Source organism: Halichoeres trimaculatus, unplaced genomic scaffold, assembly GCF_033239565.1.
Source record: "Halichoeres trimaculatus isolate MK-OKI-2021-1 unplaced genomic scaffold, fHalTri1.1 fHalTri1_scaffold_10, whole genome shotgun sequence".
Taxonomy (NCBI): Eukaryota; Metazoa; Chordata; class Actinopteri; order Labriformes; family Labridae; genus Halichoeres; species Halichoeres trimaculatus.
In genome coordinates this window covers 14112342-14139337 of record NW_027437187.1, presented here as the reverse complement: position 1 = coordinate 14139337, position 26996 = coordinate 14112342, and the positions used below count along the sequence as shown (strand labels likewise).

The following is a 26996-nucleotide window of genomic DNA, read 5'->3' as shown; positions in this document are numbered from 1 at the left end:
CTTCCAAGTGTTATTTTTAAACAAGGGGGAATTTTGAAAAATTCAAGAAGCCCTTATTTTGCTATTCGGTCAGTAAAGGATGAAGCTAATTTAAAGACAGAAGTTTTGCCTTCTCTGCACAGTTATGTAGGCTGGTTTTGGTATCTTTTTCTTTATCCTATTTAAGTTTTTGGTCAATAAAACTGTGCATATAACTTTAAACTGATAACAGCAAAGATTTTTTTTTTAGTGTTGCATGTACATTCTGTGCCAGCACACGGCACTGTGCAAATGTACCCAATTATTACATCCCCTATCATGTTTTTGAAAGACAAATATCCACAGTGAGAAAATAGTTTTGTAGTTTTTTGCAAAAGTTTATCAGCATTGGGATTCTCCTGATGTCCTAAGACTTTTATGCTACCTCTAAAAGTTGTTTGCATGTCCTCTGGCAGTTGTTTCTAGTTCCATTTATCCTTTTTGTTGCAGTGAACTCGCAAAAAATATTGTAGCTTTTGCATAGAAATGTTTACTTTTGCACAATGGAATTAAAGGTTAGAAGCTTTTGAGAATTCCTTCAAGAATTAAGTAAAGCAAAAAGAGGATGTGAAAATGGCTGCAAACTATTTCCAAACTAGAAGCTGAGATGAAACATGTCTATATTTGAAATGTCTAGCCCAATATTGGATCTGGTGTCCTAATATTTTGGGTGACAAAGTCCCCATGAGAGAAATCCAAATAATTTTGTTCATCCTCCATGTTCACAGTTTTGTGTCTTCATGAACGATTAATTGTCAAAACTCTCACTGGATAATGGTTTATCATCAAAGCGCGAGGAGCATATGAAAACATTAACATTCTGTCAATAAATTAACTTCATCCTCCTGAAGGCTATCCCTACACTTTTATAATACATATTTACTTTTTTAAATTTCATATCAGTAACTTTAGCTCATAAAATATATCAATATCAAATATTTGCATCTGGGTTTGGGTAAGACTATTTCACATTTTTCTTGTCGTCAGGAAAATCTCATTTGATCCAATCCATCCAAAGAGGTATTCATTTTTGTGACATGGCCAAAGGAAGGGAAAGCTTGCTGTATCACTGGATGCCGCTAAAAAAGAAATCCACCATGCACAAAGTTATATCGGTGATCCAGTTTGTGGTGTAAGACCGGGCTTACATGCACATAGTGAGTATTCAGTACATAGAGTGAGAGGAGAACAGGTGTTATTCAATGAAGATGTCTTCAGTGGGACAGGAATAGCCAACGTGTTCCTTGTAATACTGCTGGAAGGCCTTCCTGCAGGACAACACAGAGGAGGAGGAAGAGAAAGTTCAGGTGGAAGTCCAGTACATGAACAAAAATGTGCCCAATATGAACTTGCTGCTATGCTTTTAGACTAGTGCTAGCCCAATCCTTGTTTTATATTAATGCAAATATGTGCAATACGGCTAATATGAGACTATGATTTCATCAGTAATTGGTTCTGTTTCATGTGTAGTGTGTGAAGTGCCTGAATCCAAATTAACAGCATATTATATGTAAAGGCCCCATATTATGCAAAAAATCACTTTATTAAGTCTTTAAGTGAAATTTGTGGGTCTTTGGCTTTCCTCCCAGCCCACAAAATATGATATTTAATGACAAAACCTGTACTTAGTGCTTGTGAATGTAAAATCATGACCTGAAACAAGTTGTTGGATTTTGTGGATTTGCCAACGTCAGCAATTCCCTTTTTTTGACCAACCAGGAGCAAGTCTGACCTGATTGGTCCTCTGGAGCAGATACCCCCAAAACCCCTCCCCGCCCATTCCCCTCCCTGAGAGGAGAACACTGAAGTTGAAGAGCCATCACTGCTCTGTTTTTGGCTGTAAACAGCCGCATAGTTCCATGCGCGAGCTTCCCATCTTGGAAGAAGAAAAGACTGAGTGGCTAGAGTTCATTTATCAGGAAATGTTCCAGCTACACTCAGAAAAACTGTGCATGTGTGTGCTTGTCACTTCACGGCCGACTGCTTTTCCAACTTTGGTATTTTAAATGCTGTGTGCTGTGGAGCAGATGTAAGAGCTTTTCCTCAGTGTCCCCCCTGTCTCTGTGTTAGCTTCAGGATGCTAACTTTAACTGCAGTTAGCCTGTTGTTTTAGCTTGTAATGTTACGGTAAACGAGCTTTGCTGTTTTCTAAACATTGTGCACTCGGAGCTCGTGGCCCTGCTCTCAGTGACGCAGAAGAGCGGGGCAGTATCAGCGGTGGCTCATTTACATATGAAGGCCACGCCCACTAAATCAGAGCGTTCTGAACAGAGGGGCTATGAGAGCCTGGAAACAATGCTGCTGTGCTTGATTTATTGGCTTTTTAGACCAAAACATGTTACTACCATTTCATGAAGACATCAATGATCCATACTAAACTGCAGAAAAGGAGCATGATATGGGACCTTTAAAACAGAGCATTATAACATATTATATCATGTCGTGTCAAGTCAATAGACACTACTTACAAGCTAACTAGCAGTCTTCTGTTTTCTAAAGGGTCAAATAAAAATTTTTGTCTGGTTGCTCATAGGACAGCACAGAGCTGTGTCGAGTAAACTGTATAATAAGCTGCAGTGTGTTGAGCTTTTAGAGTCACTGCGCTGACTTCTCAAACATTCAGCGAGGTCCTGCGTCAGCAAAAGCTCAGCTGTTTTTGATTTGATCTCCCTTACATGTAAGGATTGAAGTGAGTGTGTTTATGGAGGCCTCTTGTTTTTAAAAGACAAAGAAATTCTTAAAATCTCAACAGCAACATCTTATTTTCAAACCAATGTCCCAGCTTATATTTTCATATTTCAAATAGAATAGTCACAGTTTGAACAGGGTTTGCCTTCTAGAAATACTGTACTGTGAGTGTAAGTGCATGAACATATACTGCTAAGTCAGAAAAAAACAAGAATGTAAAAATAAAGAACAGAAAAGATTATAACATGTCTTACCCTAAAGACACAGCCAGAGGATACAATGTTGTGTCTGACATCATGACATGACAAGCAAAGCGTGGTTGGTCAGGGTGCTTGGTGATGAAACCAAAATACCTGCAGTGCAACAAACGGCATTTCTGACGGTTAGAAACATACATCTTTGACTTTAAAAAAAATTACAGTATGAATGTTGAATTCGTGCAGTTTTCCATCCAAATATAAGCCACTTAGCAGAAGGAGAGAAAGAGCTCAGATCAATAGAAATGTCTCGGGGGATTACTTGATTAAATGAAATAATCCCATAAGAAGCTGGACTTACTTGCTATGTTTTGGATGACAGCCACAAAATGAGATGTTCTTCAGCTGGAAAAAATGGAAACACTGGTCCCCCTGTAATAAACAGAGATGGATATGCAAAGTACACCATCGATCACTGAAGTGCAGATTGTGGGTCTGTCCACATTTTATTCTAAACAGGAAATGGACGAAGTAGTTGAGTTTGTTATTAACTTTTATGAATAGTTCATCTTTACTTTTAATATTTTCTCTGGAGTACTTTACACAAAATTAAAGTAAGGTCTTTGTTCCAAATACGGTAATCACCAGAAGAAGATTTAAAAGGGATGTAGCTCAGAGAGATGAAACAAGGCAGACTGAGTCGTGAACTCACCCTGTTAGCGGAGTGACACTGGTCCTGAACGGTAATTTTTACACCCTTCACACTGACCTCCAGCACACAGTTTGAGGGAGGCTGACCTGTTGACCGTCTGTTACACGCCACCTGTTCACACAAATAACCAGGATGACTTCATTTATCAATGAGAAACAGTACCACTCTGCCCCCTCAGATACTTCAGAGGCAAATGACAGCCAGTATCTCACTCGACCAAGGAAAGCTTCATTTCATTTCACAAAATAATTCAAGTAAATAATGGAATGTAAATCATGGCATGAAGGGAGAAAGAGTGTCCATTAAAATCTGAGCTTAAGTAGCCAGCCCTTAGCTGTAATGTCCTTATGAAGGATTAAGACTCACTGAAGGATTTAGAGAAAACACAGTGTTCAGCTGCAACAGGCACGGCTCTCCTCTTATTTAATACACTAAGTTGGCAATTTGTATTCAAACAAGGCAGTCTGGGGTGTGTTGGAAGGTATTTGTTGTAAATCGTGATCAGAGAACGAATGCATGTGCCCATTATTTTTAGACTATTCGATTCAGAAAGCCTGTGAAAACAGAACAAACCAAGGTTTTAAAAAGCTGACAAAGACTGCCCCATTGTGCTTCCTACTCTGTGAGTACATATATTTCCACACTGGAGAAAATATTTGGTCCATATTCAGTTTCAGAAATTGTAGAGTGAAATTTTCTATTTTTAATTTTTAATCATGTTGCATCAGACCTTTGACAGACTTTACCAGTGTTCACCTCAAGGGATCTCATGTGAACTCAAATGATGTCAAAGGGGAATTTATATTTCATTTTAAACATGTAATAAAGAATAATAAGGCATTGATAGGCCAACATTAAACAGCAGCAACAGGCACCACAAATATTTGAGAATAAGTATAATACAAGGACTGTCTCAACCTTTTGGCGGATAAAACCTAAATAATTGAGTCAGTGCAGTCTTTTGGGTCAGATAACCTTTAGTGTCCTCTTCAGATATCTTATTAAAAAAGTTAGGTATTTAAATAGACAAGCTCACAGGTTGATGGACCAAATGTATATGTTTATCTTTATAAATGACTTTAAATCAGTAACATTACAAAATGGAGCCTAACATCAAGCTTTAAGTCACTGCTGTAGTGCTTTGTAGTATGGGAGGCACACAGTGGGAAGCTTCACAAATTCAGCTAACAGGAGGATTGGGATAAAGTAGTCCAATTATGTTGTTCAGAGAAAACTGGATTTCAGATCTAACTGCTGTTATTATGTTACAGAAATAGCGTGCTAGCTAACTTTAGCATCAGGGCTCGAATGTCTGCAGCACTTTGGCTCTTATTGACCGTTTTCCCTAATGTCACACTCAGGGTGGGGAGCTCAGATGTTATCATAGAGCCTCTGAGGTCAAGGTTGTTAGGCTCTTAGATTTAAAGTTTGTTACAGTTGTTATCCACACAACTCTTAGAGACTGATTAATAACTTCTAAGAGAGGGGAAGGTGAAAATCTGGAGGAAAATCTGTCAAAAAATTACTTAAAAAATTCCAGCAACTCTTTATTTACAATTAGCTAATAGCTAGTTAGCTTAAATGCGAGCTAGAAAGCTGTTAGAAATAATGCTACTATTTGGTGTCTTTACACAAAGAAAAGTTTATAGTGACATAGCTAACATATTGTTAGCTTAAAACGGTAACTAACTGACATACTTACTATGATGTAGCTGATGGATTTTATCAAATTTGGTCTACATAGAAGTGGACAGATTTCTCAGGTGGTTTTAACCACCATTTTTCTCTTCAGCTGATATTTTTCCAGGGGTGAAAAAAATACGTTTTACTGTTTTTACAACACCTAACCTAGCCTAACCTGGGGTGCAGTGGAAAAACAGCAGCACTGTGCTTCCCACCTGCGTGTGTATTCTAACAAGGCGATGGTGTATTTGTGAGAAACCCTTCACCTATATTTGAAATATGTCTAGAGTAAGTCAGTTTGGATGGTCTAAGATCAGTACCCTATCAGCTCTGTGTCTGTACTGATGTACCTTCTGCATTGCAGCACACAGCACATCATTGCCAGTGTGAATCGGGACCTGAACTGAGCCCAGGAATCGCACCAGGAACTGCTCAGTCCAATCATCCTTTTGGACTGTGAATAAGAAGGAGAACAAAGTAGAATCTTACCCTAAAGTTTGATGATGACAGTGTTACTTTGTTTATTTCTAGCGTACCTTGCTCACTATCTTTGGCAGCCTTGACTGCATAAAAGGCGGGGAATATTCCAGTAGCTCCAGTCCTCATGTTGTAACCCTGACACCACAAGTCCTCGGACTGGGTCAGCATCAACACAGGGTCGTCTGTCTCGAGGTGCAGCTCATCTGCATGACGAGGGACAAACCTGGAAATCGACATAGAGAGTAAATGTCAGTGTCGTGTGTCTGTTTGGAGATGTCATAGTTCCAGAGGGGAATGTTGATGTGTGTTAACCTGTATGCAGCTCTGTGGCTCTGCTCTTTCTCCACCCCGTCCAAAACACAGGAGAACATACCAAATGATGCAGCACCTGTATTATAGAGAAATGATGTAGATAGAGATGAAACTACCAAGTTGGTATGTTGTATCATAGTAATGATTTAATAATTCATATTAAGTACTTTCTCAAAATGTTTTCTTAAAATCTGACTTTGAGCTGTGACACTTTAAAAAATCCCTGTTTAACAAAAACAGAGCATACTGTTGCCCGTCTCTTCTCGTTGCAAAATGACATGCAGGCTTCAGCGATATCCAGCAGTCAGATTCTGAATTAAAATGCTCAGTAAAGGGACAGTGGCCTTTGAGGACAAAAAGCTTTGTGATGTAAGATAAGAATGATCCTCCATTCGTCATGTTTTTACTTTCAGGGAAAGAGACAAAGAACTTCCAAAATATATATTTTGCAAATCTATCAGATGTATTTTTGTGGGGGTGTCTTGTTGTTGTTCTTTTTACTGAAATACCTTCAACAAAATTCTTCATCATTATCCCATCAGAAATAACAGCTTTAACTGGTTAGCCATTTGGATTAAAGCTGCGCAGCTTGATGATACACCGACCTGTAGCACTGTAATTGTTGCCTTTGTTGGAGAATAGGTTGAGGAACTTCCGACTTCTGGAAGTTTCTGCCTTTCCTCCATTAGACTCCTCTTCCTCTGACGTTATAGTCGATATCACTTTGGAATGCTTGCAGATTCTCGCCACAACTTCTTTTCTCCTCTTCACCTCCTCCTCCCGCCTCCTTCTGATATCCTCTTCCCTCCTCCTCCGGTTCTCCTCTTCTTCTTTTATCCTCTTTTCCTCCTCTTTCCTCCTTTCTGTGGGTTAAAAAAGAAAACACTGAATTAGAAACTGCACCGCCCTGTTATTCCTTATCTTTGATGCGTAACCAGCAGGCTGACGGGTGGGTAAAGTCATTCCACTCTTGGTGATAGAAATAGAGGCAATCGGGATTCTGATTTTTGACCAGAATACACCTGTACTGTTAGAAATCAGTGTGGATCATTACCTTCTTGCTTTGCTGCTTCTTTTCTCCTCCTCTCCTCCTGATACTCGGGGTCTTCCTCCTCATTGGCTGACTGATAGACCGTCTCTGCATCGCTGTCATCATTGTGCTCATTTAAACCGTGCAAGCAGTCCTTGAGGCTGACCAGCTCCAACTGAGCATGTTCATCGACCACCAGAGTGTATTTAACAGCGTCATAGTTTAACCCTGCTCTAGCTTCACTCTTTGGTACAGTCTGAGCAGCTGCACACCCTCCCTGAGTGACACAGTTGGTCTTATCCACCTCAGAGATACTCTTCCCTCTTCCTCGCCCTGTGATAACCTCTGACTTGTTACAGTTCATCTTTGTGTTTTCATTGCCATCAAAGCAGGGGTTTAGACCATTCTGGCTGTTCATGCAGGGGGTTGGGTCTCCTTCACCTTCTTCCTCAGTGATGTCAGGGTTGGTGAGGTGGCATAGAGATGGGTTAAGGGGCCCGGGTGGGGGGCCCTCAGTGTCTGAACTGAGGGACATTCTGTTGGACCCTCCCTCGCTGCTGGACCTGGAGAGGGCAGGTGGATTGTCTTGGGTCCTGTCATGGTTTTGGCCTAAAACATGAAATTGGACAACAAGCGTTAATGTAACAGCAGATTATCTGTACGAAATTGAATAAATAGCTTTAAAAACATTTTTCTAATTTGATAACTTTCTTATTCATTGCATGATATAGATATTTCTGGTCAAAGTATGCAGCAGGATAAGAGCAGAAAGTTATTCTCGGCTCGTTTTCTACCCCTGTGCAGCAGCCTCTTATCAATTTGATTTCAAGCAGCAGGCATGAAAACAACATAACCAGTGAACAAGTTTGCACATTATGCAATAAACCCCATTTATTTCCACAATGGAGTTAAATAATTTGCTTTAAGTTGAAGTATTAACTGAGTAATCCATGTAAGTATTTCAGAACGGTTTATGTGTGAGACCACAGTACCAGAGTAGCTCAAAGGCACAGAGAGTTTTCTTTCTGTGCTGACTCTGGTGACCCTCTAGGCGAGATTGGTAGTGTTGTTCTTTGGTGAAACTCACTTTCCTCTTAGCTCAAAGCCTCTGTTTGTTTTTAAAGCTAAGGAGAGGAATTATTTTTTCTTTTTCCAGGAAACAATTTAAAATTGTCATTTCTTATAATGCAAAACTTTGCAATCACTGGTTCATTAGTGTTAATAAGCTTTGTTAAGATAGATCATAAATAAAATGACTTTTATTAGATGGTGCTTTTCTGTTTAAACGATACTTAAGCAGAAATAGTACATTTTTTTTTAAGTTTAAAACTTTATTTCAAAAAGAAGTTATCCAAATCTTACTCAGTCAAACCTTGTGGAGCAAAGTTCAAAACACAGACACTCTGGGTGAATTGCAGACAACAGATTCTGCTGCTTTTGTAGAGTTTTCAACCCAACAACTCAGTATAAAGAAATTAGCAATTAGGACTCTGTTCATCTCATTTCACTGTGTAGATCAGGAAGAGGTATCAGAAATATAAACTGGTTAAAAAAACTCTGTACTGTGCCTTTAAGAACTTTTTAAGATGCAGGTTTTACTACCCTTACATTATATTTAAAGGAAGTGTCATAACCGATACCAGATCCCAGTCATCAGGCAGATCTTTGTTTAAATTTCTATAGCTGACAGACTTGTGTTTGTCATTTCTTCCACATGTGTTGTTTAGGATAGAAACCAGAGGTTACACTGGACTAACATGCAGCCGAAGGAGCATATAAAACACATGCTGTGTGTCTCAGGTCAGGTTGTTTCCCCACCCTCAGCTCTATTTGTGGTGTATTACCTTCGTCTTGGGTCTTTTCCTGGTTCCTTGGAGCTACAGGTGTACGTGGGACCACCATGGCGGGCAGGTAAACCTGCTGGTTACACAGCATGTTATTAAGTTTGAATCCCCCGCCTTTGTTGCCTCCTTTACCTGCTTTTCCTTTCCCATCAGCCCCTCTGTTTTTCAGTCCATTTGTTTCTTTAGCCTTCAAATATCCATTCTTCTCTTTCTCCTTCTCCTTCCCCCTGGACTCCTCACACAGTCGTCCTCCTCTTTTATCTTCCTTCCCTGCAGTCACCCCGTCCTTCCCTCTGCTGTCTCCCAAACTCCTCTCTCTCATCGCTGTCACTGCTCTTCCTCCCGTTCTGCCTCCTCTGCCTCCTGCTCCTCCAGCAGCTTTCCTTTGACTCCTCGGGGTGCTGGAGGGATGTGTGTGTGTGGCCCCAGACGCTTGTCTGTCCTGTGGTCGAGCGTGTGTGTCTGCAGTGGGAGCAGCAGCCTGAGTGTTGGTTTTGCTGTGAGCTCCATTGGCAGTGGGTGGTTTTGGGGCTGGTCGCCGCGTGCTGCGACGGACTTTGTCCTCTGGTTTTGGTTGGATGTCGGGTGGTGTGAGGTCTCCTTCATGCACAAGAAAGAAAACAATTGTATCAGATTATGTGTTAGGCAACCAGATGCATGCTGGGGGATTATCAAAGTAGCCTGGAGTAAGCAGTTTATCTGAGATAAGAGTTACAGGAGCAGACGAAAAATCCACACAAGTACATTTTTACTTTATTCTTGTACCCACACTTTCACGTTCCTTTACTTCTTTTGATTCATTTTGTAGTCTTAATTAGAGGCACCAATCTTTGTTGGAGAGTCCAAACAACTTCAACCAATCAGTAAAAACAATAGAGGCTACAACTTCTACAGCTGTATACATGTAAAATATCTACGCTCAACAAAAAGGCTTATTTTGTTTCTAACAGGCTCAAGTGTAACCAATGAAAAGATCCCTTCAGAAACCCCTGTGAGGAAGAATAAACTGAAAAAAAGTCAAATTATCATCTTCTTTGTGCTTAATGATGCAACACACATGGGAACTATTCCCAGAGAGGGCATACACACCAGATTTGCCTGAAAAGACATGCCTGTTTTTTTTTAACTTTGCCTAATCTGTGAAGCTGAAATAAAAAGTTTAACTACTCCTAAAGAAATAAATCAGCAAAAGCTTTTTATTCAGCACCACTGTGCCAGCTCACCAGCAGTCACAAACTATTTAGGCTTTTACTTATTTCACAATAAAAAGCCTGGAGTAGAGAACTTAATCAACCTTCTAACCTTACATGGTAAGGTTTGTTGCAATTAAAGTTAAAAAGATTAACAAAACCTCTTTGTTGTCTCCAGGTCCGAGGGTTTTTTTTTGGAAATCAGATTGCAAAGAGACGGAGGGGTCAAAGTGCTTTGGCAAAAACAATTGCATCAAGGAATTAGTAATAGGGATAAGTAAGATTTAATTTAAATGGAAAATAATATTGAAGGTGTGAGAAGAAATATCAAATTGAAAAGTTTCCCCTCATCTATATCTATATCTATATCTATATCTATATCTATATCTATATCTATATCTATATACTCTAAAAACAAAAGCTTGATGCATCAAAGTATTAGAATTTTTTGTTTAACAATTTTTTAAAAAGCAAACAAAAAATCCCTAAAATCTGAAATATTAAAGAATTGCAATTCTAATCAAATCGGCAACCTGAAAATCATAAAAGAATCAAATTTGTGAGAAAAGCATATCGTCCCAGCCCTAGCAATTTGTGTATCACTTACTTTTATAATGATATCAAGGCCTAAAAGTATGCATTATATAAAGCTAATGTTTGTTTTTGCTAGCTCTCTGTTTGGTCTCACCTGAGTGTTTTCATTAACTAATCTAAACCTCTCATTCATGTAGCCTACTCATAAGTTGCTATGATGCACTGCAAAAAAGGATTTCTAAGAAAGAAAAAAGCTTGTTTCTAGAAATTTGTTCTTAAATTTTACCTGAAAAGAAAAATTATCTTGACAAGCAAGATGTGTGTTAGAAAAAAAACCTTATTTCAAGAGAATATATCTAACAAAATCTTCATAAGAAAGTTCAGCTAAAACTGAGCAAGTATTGCTGGTATCAAGCCACAACAGAGGTTTGAATGAAGTCCCAACAGAAAAACAAGATTATTTTACTTTTTTTAAGATTAAGATCAGTTACACAATTTCTCAGTTTAAGAAATCACACAAATACAAGTTGAATCCATCTGACCGTCAACAGTTATCTGATATGCCTGTACCCAGAGGCCGGCTGGAGTGTACCCGTACACTCCGGCTAAGCTAAGCTAGTGGCTTTGGTTGGAAGTCTCTCAAAATAATTGGTACTGGACGTACAGTCAAGAAAATGGTCTCTTCCTGCGTGTTATGGACTGGGGACTGAGGTAAGACACAGAAAACAATAAAAACGTTGCAATATTCCTTTTAAAAAGCACAAAAGACAGTATTTTCTGAAGATGATGGCTGAGTTGTTGAGAATTGTGCTTTTGGAACTGTTTGTCAGCTGATTTGACGTTTTAATAAATGGAAAGCAAACAGGATTGCCTCTGGTTTCCTGATTTTAGATAAAAACACGTTTGTGTTTCATTTTTAAGAAAATATGTCTTATTCTAAGTTAATTTTGCTTATTGTTTTTCTTGGAGTTGGAGGATAATTTCTTTAAACCAGCTAGATCAGAAAGACAATGTCTTATTTTAAGAAAATCTATCATATTCCAAGACTTTTTTACTAAATGAAAAACATGTTAAATCTTAAATTAAGTAAAAACATTCTTGAAATAAGCTAAATCAAAAAGCACAACACAAAATTTAAGTGAACTTTTCTTAAAAATAACTTTTTTTTAATGCTTGTAATGAGCAAAATTTTCTCAAATTCAAAGACATTTTATCTAGTTTCGAGACATGTTCCATCTAGATTTATAAGCTAGTTTTAAGAATTCTAGCCAAGCAAAATTTTCTTACCCTATTGGCAGATTTTTTTGGCTCAAAACAAGGAAATTGTAGCAAGTTTGAGGATATTTTGCTTATTTTTAGTAGGGCTATTTTTTGCAGTGTGTTAGATTGAGTGAACTAACATGATGTCCTTTTAGTTAGATCTTTGGCAATTTCAGCTTGTTTTATTGATGTGTTGGCACAAAAAAAAAGCTATAGTCTCTGCTCTCATGGTAAGCAAACTGCTGCTTAAAGCAATAAAAAAAAAATCTCTTAACAGAAGTTCTAGTAGATATTAGTGAAACAGGTGTGTTACTTTCCAAGTGCTCTATTTGCTTTTTCATTTTAAAGAGTAACTTGATTTACAGACCATTAAAGTACAACTTTTGATCTGTGGGAGAAACAGCATTTATCAACCCTCCTCATCTTTCTTTGAGGATTTATGGCTGTTCTCACCTGTGATATGAGGGGAGGAGGAGCGGGAGTCCTTCCAGCTGTCCTTCTTTCCCAAAGAGTTGTTGTTGATGGAGTCCTGGAGGTCAATGAGACAGAGAAGCGGTGTGTAAGCAGTATCCAACACATTAACCCACACGTAACCACAGACACACATGGAAACACACGAACACACAGGAGGCCTTGTATGACTGGAGATGTAGGCACACTGAGAACCAGCAGAGGAGACCTGCCAGTTCCTGGCATCTTTTGCACATTTTGAACTCCACATAAAATGGCCTTGATTCATTTTTTATTTTTATTTTTAATGACTCCTGAATCCTTATTATTGAGCTATTAAATCATATGTGGGAGCAGCAATCTGTCTTTCATAGGTTTCATGAAATTGTCTCAGCACTGTTGTTGAAATGATGTAAACGATTGATTTTGATAAGCTGAAATATGGATCTGTACTGCGTAATAGGCACACAAAAAAGAAACAAACAGATTCACTGCACAAAAATGCTGAAATAAAAGCACAACATTTTAAAATTAATGTTAGTCGTTTCAATCCTCACTCCACCCTCTTTACATCATCGCTAGGAAGAAGAAAGAGCATCCACCAGGAAGTGTGCAATAGTCTGATTCAACGTCATGAAGGTGACGCGTCACGCTGACTCACTCACTGACATCCCATAATGCATCTGCATTCCCCGTTGTACACTTTGTTCCGTTACTGTGGTTACTCAGTGAGTGTGTGTGTGTGTGTGTGTGTGTGTGTGTGTGTGTGTGTGTGTGTGTGTGTGTGTGTGTGTGTGTGTGTGTGTGTGTGTGTGTGTGTGTGTGTTTGAGGGAATGAGAGAGAAATAAAGAGTGTCATTGTATAAAACAGGTTGATCAAAGTGTTGTATGAAATGTATCCCTTCCTGATGATTTCCTCCTTCAGTCTGACATTACACCAACAGTCTGTGCTTATTTCAAGAGATGGACTTTAACCTAATGCATTTATTTTTAATTATTAACTTAAGAGGATCTGATCTGTGCAGCGATTAGTTCACACAGATGAGGCTTATCTCTCATATAACACACAGTGTGAAGAGATGAAAAGCTGTAACAAAGTTGTACCACTGTGTTTGAGTTTGCCTGTCATCACTGTCACAAGCTATACGCTGGAAATGGATAACATGATGGATGGCACAACCACTCACTAAAAATGAAATCAAAACAATCAGAGCTTCCCATGTTGACCAGAGACTGTATATAGAGTGGACAGCGTGGCTCCACCATTGATCATTGTATGGTTTTGTAGCCAAAATACCCTCGTCACAGGCACAGCCATTGTAGCAGTTGTGCAGCCAGAGTCTGAGCAGTAGAGACGATGAGGGATTCTGGGAGAATCTGAGTGGAGCTGAGTGACAAAAAAGTACTTTTTTTTTCTTTCAAGAGTCTAATCACTTCTTGACTCTACCTCCAAGAACGGCAGCTGTCAATCATCATTAAACGTGATGTAAAACCTTGTTTTTAACTTGCATAAATAATGAAAACAAAAATTTCTAAAAAAAGAGGACTTGAATACAAGGCAGCCAAATGATATCTTAAAATCACCACAACAATGAAACGTGAGAAACACTCCAACAAGGTGTATTAATTTTTTTAAATTTTGATCACAGCCCATCTGGAATGACTGGAGAGATGGATTTTTTTACCTATACTGTAGCCAGCCACCAGGGGGAGCAGTTTTTGTGGCGACCTCACTTCACACCAAGCAAGATGACATCCATTTTTTTACAGCCTATGAAGGTGACTGGCAGCAGCACAGGTCTAAGGGCTGGTGTGCTAAAATAGAAAACGCTACATGTGTTTAGGGATGGGTACCTTTCACATTTGAAACTATACGGTACCAATACCCGGTACCTGGCATTTGGTACCGCTACTTAACGGTACCAATCTTCAGTACTTTTTTGTGTTTATGTGGTAAAAAATATCAATTTGTTTAATAGTTAAGTATAATTTTTTCAAATTGACATATTTATTCTTCAGTATATAAACTTGCAATGCTGTGTTCATGTCCAGCATGGAAAATCACCTACTCTTCCACTCCCTCACAGTCACAAGGATGCATTCAGGTACCTAAACATGGTATCTTTCGATTCTATGTGAATACAGAATTCAGTCTGTACCTATGAAAGTACCTAATTCGGTACCCATCCGTACATGTGTTTGTTTTCGTGTAAATGAACAGAGAGACTAAGAGGTACCACGTTGTCATCATGGCCAAAATACACCAGGTGTGGCTCTGGTCTGGCTCTGCTCTATCACTGCACCAAATCAGATGCATTTCAATTTAAGTCACTCCATCAACTCACACTGGAACTGCTTTGTTGCATCCCTGCTCTGAGTTGCAGCAGATATGCGACCATCTATTTTTGCCAGATGCCTGAGCTGTGATGCATCTATTTAATAAAAAGCAGTTCGAGCTGGACAGGAAGTCCTGCACAGAAACTACCTAAAACAACCAGTGACTTTCAAAATAAAACAAACCATGTCATATAACTAGATCATATTTAGCTTGACAACAACATCAAATGGATATAATGAGCGGAGCCAGCCCTGGAGTCAACAGGTTTAAGGTTTTACAGCTCAACACAAATAAACACAGGCTCATCAATGTAGTGAGAAGCGTGGCAGCTTCTTGGTCTCATGACTCCAGCTGTCTGTTAGTCTTGAAAAGGCGCCGGACTGAACACATGGCCGTACAAGAGACAGTAGTTGACACGCAATGGAGCAGAGTCAGACTTTAGACACATCTGATGGCTTCCCAGCTTCAGGCTGCCCAAAAGAGTCTGAAAACCAAAAGGTTCTCATGAGAGCTCTAAGTCTGTGTCTGCATCCCTACTACTACTTTACACAGGAGGCACCACGCCACATCTCTTCAGCACCACCCGCCGAGGAGCTGATCTGTTCCTGTTATAGTCAATGATCATGTTTCCCTTGGAAACGCCGTTTCTAAAGCATCCCCAACTATTCTCAATGGAGCCTTCATCCAGCATTCGTCAAGCTAAAGAGAGAATATCATCCTAGACAGGAAGTTAGGCAAAGGAATGGCATTTGCCAAAGTTTACAATAAAACACAACAAAAAGTTGTTTATTAGATCTCATGGATGAGAAATACTCAGTTATAAAGGATGAGATTATTAACTGCTACAAAACAGCCACAGCTGACAAGTCAACAGAACAACAAAGTGGAAGATATTTATTAATGTTACACACATCTAAACCTTAAATTCACTAAAACTATGCGGTGATGCAGCAATGGTAAAGCACAAAAGTCACAGTATAGTGTAAGGATGGGAATCGAAAACCAGTTCCTGTTGAGAATCGATAAGAAATGTTTCAATCCATCGATATCGTTAGCCTTTGTGCTTACCAATTCTTTATATTGTGCCGGAGCCTCTGGGCCTTACGTCGACTAGTCTGCTGCAGCTATCTTAGCTTAGCAGTTAGATAATGTTTACCAAGAAAACTCTGATTCAGGATTTTCAGCTTGAAGTTTTACTGAAGAACTGACTTCATGAAGACTTCAGTGTAGATCAGAAAAAACCCAGCGTACATCCTTTTGTGTAAATCAAGAGGTACTCCACTTGTACAGTTTGGAAAAACTACCTCCTCTAGCAAACAAATATTCATGTCTCCTTTATCACTTTGAACATGCCATTTTCTTTTGATTTTGTTGTGTATTAAAAAACTAAACAACAAACTCCAAACATGTGATGAGAGAACCACCATTGTACCAAGAGTCACCTTCAAGATTGCTGACACTTGGATCCCTGGGTGAACTACTGTCACCTTCAAAACAGACTAAAGATTTTTTGTTGGCAGAAGACTCAAACACTTTTAAATATAAAGCTTTGCCATTAGTCCTGTCCAGGACTAAGAACACTTCCACTCAAAGTGTTCTTAAAACGACTGTAGGCAGACATAACAGATCAATATGGCTGCCTTTGATACTAAGTCAACAACTTCCCTCACAGAGAGGTGAGACTAGTAAAGAAGCCAGATGTCACCTTGAGGCCAAAGAGCGCTGCTTTATTCATTATTTTCATTATCTATTTGAAAGTAGGCCATTTTCCTAGCTTCAGACCTGTGCCTATTAGTTATAGCAGCCTCCTCCTCACCCTCACTGAAAGCTTTGAAAAGCTCCACACAGACTGCACCATCTGGGTATTTCACTGATCTATCAATCTCACATTTTCCTTTTCAGCTTGTCCATGTTTGCTTATAATGTGTCTAAAGGGTTTACATTTTCCCCAAGCCAAGCAAAGTCAGTGCACACTGCTCAGTTCTCAGATTACAGTGCATGAATGCACCATTGCCCTGATGAGTCTGCATACAGCTGCTACCAAAGAGAGAAAGGGCAACAGTGTCAAGAAGAAAGATGGGTGCCTGCTCTGTTCTCACTTCAAAATGTTGGTTAGTCCATTGAAATAGGTAGAAAGCGTGAGAGCCTGCTAAGTTGCTAAAAATTTACTTGACAATACATATCTGTATGTTAGCACAATGTCTGCAGGTTGTTGTAAATACCTGGTTTCAGACAGTTTTATTATGTGTGAGAAACACAGATGATATCACCAAGTTGCAGATCTCCTTTCTGCCCACAGAAAAATGGCCACTGAAGATCAACCGTCCACCCATCCAGCAGCAGCTCAGACTCTTTTGGGATTCAGTCACACTGCACAACGTGCCCTAAATTTGCTCCATTCAGGAAAACCTGTGACTCATGCTGACAGCTTTAACCATGCATTCAAAGTAAATGTAGGTAAAGTTTTCAGGAAATCAATCTTTCTGAAAGCTGTTCTGACTGAAAAGTTGTCTCAGTTTGAGACAATAACCAGCAAAGGGGGGTTCTGTTGATGGGCACACACTGAAACGCTCCACTGCTCCACACATCCACTGCAAAGTCTGCACAGTTCTGTTGACAAGTTTTCTCAGCCTGTGCAGTAAATTTGCAAAAAGTACTATTCAGCTGGGAGACAAGGTTTGTTTTCTGTATTTTATAAAGAAGTAGACTCTACACAGTATTTTGCCCAGGTGCTTGTCTCTTCATACCAGGCCACTTCTCATAGGAGTTGTCCTCGACAGAGCTCTGCATAAAGCTGCATTACAGACACCAGGGCTGAGCCATCTTTTTTTGGTCTTGTGTTTTGTAGTGAATTTAGCTGAGGTGCAGATAACGTTATGCTAGCTTAAGCATGCCAAGAAGCTAACCTTTAGCATAAAGAGGACAGGACGACAACACAACTAGGCCAAAAGCATATAATAACAGGGCTTAATGCCAACCTTATCCACTAAAATGTGTTGTGATTCCCATGAACAATGACAAATTGGTTTATTGTTACTATGCTCTCAGTGCCATAATGCAGCACTCTTACATAGCCGATGGTTTCATTCCATTTTTTCTATAAATCACAGTGTTTTAGGTAACTGACTGATTTTTGGACCTATACACTTTAAATTTTAAGCCTGTTTGGTTCATATGGTCATTACAAAAAATCCTCCTAATATTTTAAAATGTAGGCATTAGAGGACAAAACACAATGTAATAGTCCATTCTTTATCAAGTTTATCACTTAAAATAAAATAAAATTTAGATTTGTTGAACTCAGATAGATGCAATCTCATTAGCTTCAGGTAAATCTTCAAAGTTTCTCCAGATGTAGTTTGAAAAAGCAAATGAAGGTATTGCTGTTGAAAGAAGTGGCGGCTGCTGGACAGTCAAGGAGGGGAAGCTCATTTTTTTCCGCCCTACATCATTAATTTGTTTATTTATTTAAACATAATTTCTACCCTCAGTGTCAGCTTGCTAGCAGCTGGAGCTGCTACGTGAGACTACGACAGGCTGTAAGTGTGAGTGACAGGGGGAGAAGCTACACAGCTGTAGCTGTAGCTGTAGCTGCTTATTGGTGAAAAGAGAAAGAATCTTTAAATACAACGCTCGTCGTTTTTAAGAAAAGTAAACTCACTGGGGATCGATAAAGCCTCCAGATCAGTCTAAAACAACTGAATGTAAAACTCAGAAGATGCTCTGGTGGAGGGTTATACTTCAAGATCACTGACTGGCTCATTTCACTGTCAATCAAAAAGGGATTCTGCCTCAGACAGATCATCCAATCATCATGCAGAAGCCCAGCGTCCAGGCCAGCCCACTGCCTCATAGACCCCCAGAGACGCTGAGCGTCCAATGGGCGGGACAGAGCCCAGCGTTTATGTACACACAGCAGTACATGTCACCACTATTTTGGGGAACATTTTAGGGGAAGCCGAGCTTCCCTTGCAGTCTTAGAGCAATCGCCACTGGTTGAAAGTATCGTAACTAATCCCCACAAATCTAAGGGGCAACAAATGATCGTAACTATAAAAGCACCTTGCTTCTTGTTCAGCATTTCACATTTTAGCTGACATCAACTTGGCTCCCTATAAAGAAATGCAAAAACAGTCAACTGGTGATATCCAGTACAAAATGATTTGCTGCTCATATCCATCCACTTCCAGAAAGATAGGATGCAATCACATTGGCTGAGACGCTATTTCAGTGCGCAAAGGTATGAATAAGTGAAACGATGGCTCTGTAGTGTCTGCAGTATCATGCTGTAGAACTAAACTCCACTAATGATCCACACTTGACTGAAAATAGATTATCAATGTCCTGCAGTTAACTCCCATGACTTAAAAAGGAGAACCTCAGTCGGCACAATACCAACAGTCACCTTCTCAGTGGCTTTACTCACACATTTATCCAAAACATGATCTTGAACAACCCTGGTCAAGTCCAGGTTTAAGACATTATTCCTTTTTCAATACACCCGGAGAGCAAAATTTTCTCACCTCAGTGACAGATTTTTCAATCTTTAGAAGCAGGCATTATTTTTGTCGTTTAAGACCTTGAAAAGTAACAATTTTGTAGACTTGCCTGAATATGGCTCATCTTACATCTTATAAGACTATTTTAACCAAGAACAAGACGTGACCATTTGTTAGATTTCAGCTGTTGCTGTGCATTTTCCATTTTGGCCCTCCAGCCATTCATCTAAGAACTGGTTTCAATTCATGTGCTTGCATTTAACGTGTAGGTGGCTCACTAGATCACGTGTGGATTTTAACACGTTTTGCTTGTTGCTGTAATTTGTAGCATTAAGCGTATGCACCACAAACAGCAGACCTCATTCACAGACACAACTACTTTTAGAAACAGCTACTAAACACAACCCACTGCTAGGAGTAGATTACATTGCAAACACCAAACACTCACACTTGAACACATACATGTGTACACAGGGCTGAGAAAGCGTCTGGGCTTACATGTTAAGTGAGAGCGAGTGTTATCTGGTCTAGTCTAATCCAGCTCCTGTGGAGAGTCCAGCTGTCAGGCAGGAGAGGCTGCCCAGGGCACAGTGTACAGCTCACTGGTGATCAACGTGATGGTGTTTGAAGTGTGTGATGACATGTGTAACCAGACCTGATCAATACTTCGCTGTTCTTTTATGAACCGGTGCCAAGAATGTGAGACACACATGAAGTCTGTGATTGAATCCTGCAAAATGACAAATTATATCCCATCCCAGTCAGGCATGTGTTTATAGAAATAGAAACTATTTTTTCAGAATTCATCCAGATTAATGTTGACATGGTGAGAAAAATCCCAGCACTGGATTTACACTTTAGCACAACATACTAAAGCAAAAACAGCCAAAGGGTGTTACACTACTGTAACAGTTATCTCTCCTTAAAGTCTGAAAAACTGAGTTTACAAATTCAAACAGTTGGATGCGCTCATATAATTCTTAGTTCTGTGAACTGTTGATAAATTGGACGAATAATTCCCTTATTGTTGCGCTAGAATACCATGATATAGCCAAGTGTTAAAGCTAAAGCTACTGTTAGCTAGAATAGTTAGCAGGATGCTGCTGCAAAGCTAGCATACATTGAAAACTCATTCTCTGTGCTTTACACAGCCTCAGAAATTTACAACAAAATGTTTAAAATCAATCAGTAAGAAAGGCCTTTATTTGGTTTTCAGCTGATCCACAGAGCTAAGTGAGCATTAAGGATGATATTTATGGAATCTGGCAAAACTTAATTGGATTAAAATCACACACATGACCTTTAAAATTCAAGTTTATATTCTGGGTGAATTCAGCTCCTGTTTTAGGTCAAACTAGTGTAAAACAGATGATCAAAAGTGAAACCTCTTAAAGCAGCATTTACCCAGCAGCTCTATATGTGCCTCTAATCCACTATAGGTCTCATCCTTTACAGTGCTGCTGCATTCAGGCCTCCTCCAGCTTGTGAAGGATTGAATTGAAGACAAAATAACCTTCTATCTCTGCCTGTCAGCACATCCTCACTCTATTTCAAGCCAGAGAGGATCATTGAGCATTGAATGAACCTTTTACAGTCAGATCATTATAGATAACGTCTGTAGGTGATCCTAAGATTACAGAAACCACCTTCACAGTATGTTGACTGCTCAGTTTCCACAAAGCTGTCTTTAAGTGACTGTTATTTCAATATGAAAGAAGATGTTAAAGTGTCTTTCACTTTCTCCAGTCAGTGATACTAAACATGACTGTGATAAGCACTGTTTCCTCACAGAAAGAAGGTTCCTGGTTTGATTTTCTGATACATCAGTGCCTGTCTGTGTGGTGCTTGCCTGTTCTCGACGTTCCCTCCAGCTTTCCCCCACAGTCAAAAAACACGACCACTCATTGCTTGGTGTGATGAATATTTCTCTCTCTGTGTTATTGTTACAGCTGTGATCGGCTGAAGACCTGTCCAAGGTGTACCCTGACTCTCACTCAATGACAGCTGGGATAAGCTCACTGCTGAATGGAAGGATGAAGGTGATTTGGCTTGTGGCCCACATTTGGAAGTCCTGACATTTCAAGGATACATTTGGTATTACAAGATGTTAGTGTGAGGAGTCTGGAAGTGGCGCCCATCACCTGCAGTGGTTAGTCTGCCAGAGTTTAGCTGGTTAAGTTCTCAAGTAATAAGCACAGTGATGGTTCTCCTAGCGTGTTCCCTCATAACAAGCACCATTTTAACGAATTTGACCAGTGTTTCTTGATGGGAATGAGGAAATAAAGATTCAGTATGTTTCCTTGTATAATTACAAGGACCTGCCTGCCTGACCAAAGAGGAGAGGGTTTGCTTAACTTATCAGGGGGAGTTTACATGACAACTGTTTAAGGATGGAATGTAAAAGTATTGTTGCATTTCTGCTTCTCGTTTACACGGAAGAAGCGTAGTTAACAACTTAAAGTGAAAACTTTTGAAGATGGCCTCCAGAGTGAAATTTTTCTGAAACGCCTTAGCCACCGTTGCCATGTAAACAGCAAGCCGGAGTGTTTTCAGTGGAGACGCTGACATCACACTCTGCTTCACACATACAACAGTACAACACTACTGTTGTTACTATCGTCGCAGACAACTGTATTGTGCTTGTGTTGCTGAATCTGCTGACTGTCTTTTAACAAAATGTGCATCCGTTGCACCACTTCTACGATTAGCATTCACCAATACACCAGATGATTGACCCAAATCTACCTCGGTGGAGATCTACTGAAAGACGCTTCTGAACAAGAAAGTTACAGCGCCAACCACAGGCCTGGCATGTTTACTACAGCATTTTTAGTCCCTCAGTGTTTCGGTCTGAATACAGAGTTTTTTCACAGAGTTTTTTTGCGATGTGGGATGAAACACTGCTGTGTAAATGGGGCCTCAGTGATGTCTACATTTATGTGCATCACCACGATATTCAAAGTTAGTGATCAACACAACAAAAATATATTATTTCAGCCAAATTTAAGCGTCTTATGTAACTAAATAACACATTTTTATAGGTTCTAGAAATGCTAACTTTGAAATGCATTTGTGCAACAAAGTCAAAAAGCTGGGACTTGATTTCTTTTGTTGGCTACTGTTATTGTTTTTTGTTTTATGGAACGCTCAGATCAAACAGAAAGATTTGCATGATAGAGTATCAGTTACAGGTTCTTTACAGTTAAATATCAAATATAAAATTTGTAGATATAGACTTGACAGATCATACTCCTATAAAAATATTGGTTGTGTATCATTGCATTTGCCATTTGTGTATTCCCTTTGACATTGATGGAATAACAATCAAGCCTATTATTGTTTTTTTTTTTTTTTTACCTTGTTATGGTAAATTTGCTTACAACTCCAGTTGCAACCATCCTGGCATGTTTTATGGCTACATGATGAATGGATCTCCAGGCGTAGGCTACTTTCATTGGTTAAGATGACCCCCTCTCCTGTGTCACTGAGGATGTCCTCACTGAATCTCCCACTAAAGTTCCATCATGACAATAATGATCTGACTGGCAGCTTACAGAGAACTGCTGCATTTCTATTTTGAGCAACTTGAATGTTAAAACCATGTGTAAATCCAGGTTATGATCTCTGATCTGATCTGCACTGACACAGTAAACAGGAAACTAGTACTGCTGAATCCCTCCTGAGAGCTTTCATTACTGAGCACTGCTTGAGGAACCAGGGCTAGCTACACTGCTATCATCTGGACTTGTTTTGACTGAAAATCTCTGTTTCCTTTTCTGGTTTTTAACTAGAAGGCACTGCTACAGCTGACCTATTTAATACACACTCATGTGTATTTAACAAGATGGCAGAAAGTCTCAAAGGATCCGGTTTAAAAAGCCAAATCAGGATCAATCCTAACCACAGGCAGAGTGAGCTGTCAAAGCGTCCTTGAGGAAGTCGAATTGCTCACAGATTGCGGGTCTGTTACATGATATATATTGATCCAGGAGTATGGATGTTCCAAACATAGAAACATACCGAGAAATGGGCAAAAATACTCAAAACAGGAGCCGTTTCACAGGGGAAGGGTGATGTATAATTAAAGGTGAACCATTTTCAGAGCTGACCCACTGCCAGCACACGCACGCAAACAAGCACACACACACACACACACACAAACACACACCCTTGAATGTACACAAACACATAGACACGACCAACCAATGCTGTCTCATTCTGAAGACAGGATCCTCCCAGGAAACACACACATACACACACACACACACACACACACATATACACACAGTAACCCATTTATTCAGCTTGATGTCACTGCTGCCAAACACAGCATCCACCCCAGCTCTTGCTCTCGCTCACACACACACTGGCTCACACTGATTTTAAAAGCAGGGATCCTCCCAGCTCCCCTACCTGGGTGCCGGCTTGTGGCAGCTGTGGGAACAGGGCCAGGGTGGTCGGCCTCTTTGGTCGATATTTATCCATGACAGCACAGGTTTGATCTCCCTCAGACAGGTGGCGGCTTCCTCCCTCCCTCCTCCTCTTCCTCCGCCTTTATTAAGCCGGGGTAGGCGCTCCTCAGCTTGGACAAGGCCTCCCCCACCCTCCTCTATCTCCCTCTCCTTTACCCCTTCTTCCTGCTCGGTCTCCTCAGCATCGATCAGCTCCAAGCTTCCAGCTCCAGGACACACCCCTCACACTCACTCCTGGCGTGTTATTGGCTGGCCACTGTGTCACATCATCATCATCACCATCATCTTCCTGGCAGGAGCAGAGTACAGCAGAGAGGGGAAGGGAGAAAGAGGGAGTGAGTGAGTGCGCAAGGGAGAAGGGTGGTGCTGAATGGAGACACTCAGGGTGAGGATTGACGGAGAGGAGCAGGCAGGGAGAGAGACGCTGATGCAGGCAGGAAGAGAGAAGGGGGGGAGGAGGAAGTGAGGACCAACCAATCAGAGCAAGGGAATGACATCACCAGCTCATCTGCCTGTGGCGTTTTAAGGCTAATAAACACTGAGTGTGCTGTGTGCTGTGTATGTGTGTGTGTGTGTGTGTTTTTGTAACCCCGTCAAATGAGATTAGACTGTAACAGTGATCCCATGGAGAGACAAAGACCACAGAGCAGCCAGTAAACCAATCAAACAGTCACACAGTCTAACCCTCACAGAAGCTGGAAAACAGACATTAAACTCTCCAGACTCAAACTCACCCGTCATTTAGAAAGCCAGATAAGAAATTTAAGGTACCAGTCAGTTAACTTTTCAGTCAATAAGCCAGACAGAAAATCAGCTGATTAAGTGTCCAGGTGCCAAATAACGAAGAGTCTATCCAGCCAGCTTAGCAGTCAGTCATGACAGACAGGAAATCACTTTCTGTCCACAAAAAAAGCCTGGACACCGCCATCTCAACCGCTTCACCACCAGCTTACCAGTCATCCTGGCAGCCAACCAAGCTGTTTAAAAGACTCAGTAAAAGGTTATGTTGGTCTAAAACCAGCCAGCAACCAGTCACATCACCATTAATGAACCAGTCATTCGCTGTCTGACAGAAAGACTTATTTAGCAATACAGGATGTCCAGACACAGAAACCAACAACTTGTAAAGACCGAATGGAGCTGCTTTAAAATTAAAGGGCCTGTTCTTATATCTGTTAAATACACACATTAAAATCTTTATCAGATTATCAGTATTGTGGTTGAAAGATTTCCTGATGACGAACAGAACGTCTCCATCTACAGAATATAATAGCAGAAAATTATTCAGAGAATGGGAAGAAACCACTGAATAAAAAAAGGAAAAAGGACACAAACTGGTACTGGATGGTCATTGTGTAAGGGTATTAAAAACAGACATGACTCTGAAGTGGATATCACTGCATGGACTCAGTTCATTTCTGCATTCTTGGGACGCACCAATCTGATCATGGTGTCCTGTATTGGCCCGAAACAGCCCCTCAAAGCTGGATTGGGTATTGGTGGGGAGGGATCAGTCCGAACTTGACACTAAGGCTAAACTATGGTTTAGTTAGGGTATAAAATTTTACAACTGAATAGTCATTTCTGTGAGTTCTGAGGCATCTTTTTTTACCAAACTGCTGGTAAACACTCACTTTATGGTTTAGATAATTATCAACTTCAGTAATTCTATTTGTACTCATTTTTGGTCTTTTACTCAAAACATTACCAATCTTATCCCACAGTAGGGCACACAAGTTATTATTCAACTCTGGTAATGGATTGAAATCGGTCGATACCCAAAGTCCAGGTATTGGTATCTGTATCTGGACCAGAAAAGATGGATCGGTGCATCCCTGCATCCACAAGTACAGGTCCCTGTAACTGAACCTCTCTGGGCCTGTAGCCATATAAGATTGACTGAGGCAAAGTCATAAACCGTCCTGTGTTCTCACTGATTAAAATTATTTTAGAAATCACTGCAACCTCTGCTTTAAAAAGGAGAGTGACTGCCTGGCTTGTTGTCAGTGCACAGTTTAGGAGCTAGCAACCTGGATGGTACAGAGATGTAAGAGTGCCCACGCCATGGGTAGCTTACAAATCTGAGAAGGCACCATTATAGCAACATCTTTTGCTATCTAGACAATGACTCATTAAGGAAGACCTTGCATTTTTCACAAAGCTCAAGAAACTGGACTCCTCATTGAAATACCAAGTATGCCCTTATCTCCAGGGTTTTGAAACATGTTCCTGGCAACCAATGTCAAATGTGAATTTTGTTTTCATAAAAAAAGTTTCTAAAAAATTTAGTGTCAATATTCAACAAGTGATCTTTGCATTAATTTCATTACACATGGAATTGACATGATTTACAAACCAGCAGTCTGTCATACTTTGGACTCCTGTCTCAACCTTGTTCATTTCTTTGTTCAGGACTTAATGCTTTACTGTGGGGATGTTTTGTGCGTTTGTCTCGGTGCTGCAGTGGCTGAAGGTGTGTTAGTGTGCAAGTGTCAGTCTTATAACACACAGCCGTCCATCATCAGTGGCTGCTCACAGCTGCCACTTCTTGCCTGCAGTATCAAGGTTCTATCATGAGTTTTCTCAAAAGGTTTCAGAGTCTCAGGTTTGTTTGGGCTTTTTTTCCCCACTTTCTTTGCCTTCACAGTGTCATGTTCAATGCCACCCTTCAACTCGCCACCATTTGATAAAGCTCTTTTTCCAAGGTCCCTGTTCAATCATCTCAGTTTTTGTTATAAATTCACTTTACCACCTCCAGCATGTCTGTGTCTCACTCTTGGGCCCACCTGAGTCAAATATCATAAAATTTTGATTTTACCCAGTATCTTAGCTTTTTGGGGACTTGGCTAGGGAGTTGTACAGGCTGCTATGATTTATCACACTGTTGGAAAGGAGCAGTTATTTGTGTGTGTTTACCTTTCAGGTAATCAGCCTCTTTCAAGTGATCCGCAGTCCTGCTAGAAAACTTGACTCTCTCCGCATGCAAAGGTTGGACACTAACTGAACTTGCCAGGATATGGTACCAAGCAAAATATCTTCATCTCAGGAAATGAAGTAAACAACTACGTTTTGGAGAATTTCATGTAGCTGGAGGGCTACATGTTGTATGTGGCTGCCTTGACCAAACAGAGCCTAGCAAAGCGCCTACTCTACCATTTGCCCTTTAGTTTTGATTGGTGGTAGATTTGAAACCAGGTAAGATAAATCTATCATTCTTTTTGCAAATAAAATTTAAAGAGTTTCACTTTCACTCTGTGCCCCAGAAAGCTGCTTTCTTAAACGAATGCAT

At 40.1% G+C, this 26996-nt stretch overlaps 1 protein-coding gene across 2 annotated transcripts; it reads right to left on the bottom strand.

Annotated features, from left to right (window-relative positions):
* Nucleotides 1-145: 145 nt before the first annotated feature.
* LOC141796597 (C-Jun-amino-terminal kinase-interacting protein 1-like) lies at nt 146-26996 on the bottom strand. Of its 2 annotated transcripts, XM_074677814.1 has the most exons (13): nt 26624-26996; nt 23649-23996; nt 12402-12477; nt 8965-9564; nt 7145-7729; nt 6696-6953; nt 6091-6166; nt 5835-6001; nt 5649-5752; nt 3616-3726; nt 3265-3335; nt 2961-3059; nt 146-1286 (listed from the first exon to the last, which is right to left on the bottom strand). In XM_074677814.1, exons 2-13 carry the CDS (start codon nt 23718-23720, stop codon nt 1214-1216), a joined length of 2292 nt encoding a protein of 763 aa, XP_074533915.1. In that variant the 5' UTR covers nt 23721-23996; nt 26624-26996; the 3' UTR covers nt 146-1213. The 2 variants fall into 2 exon arrangements, with proteins under 2 accessions (XP_074533915.1, XP_074533914.1); XM_074677813.1 differs by lacking the exon at nt 26624-26996 and having other exon boundaries at nt 23649-24077.

Coding starts and splice junctions, on each gene's coding strand:
- LOC141796597 (XM_074677814.1), bottom strand. CDS start 23,720: ATGGATAAATATCGACCAAAGAGGCCGACCACCCTGGCCCTGTTCCCA. Junction 6,167..6,695: donor CAACAATTACAGTGCTACAG/GTCGGTGTATCA, acceptor TCTATAATACAG/GTGCTGCATCATTTGGTATG. Junction 3,727..5,648: donor TGTGTGCTGCAATGCAGAAG/GTACATCAGTAC, acceptor TTGTGTGAACAG/GTGGCGTGTAACAGACGGTC.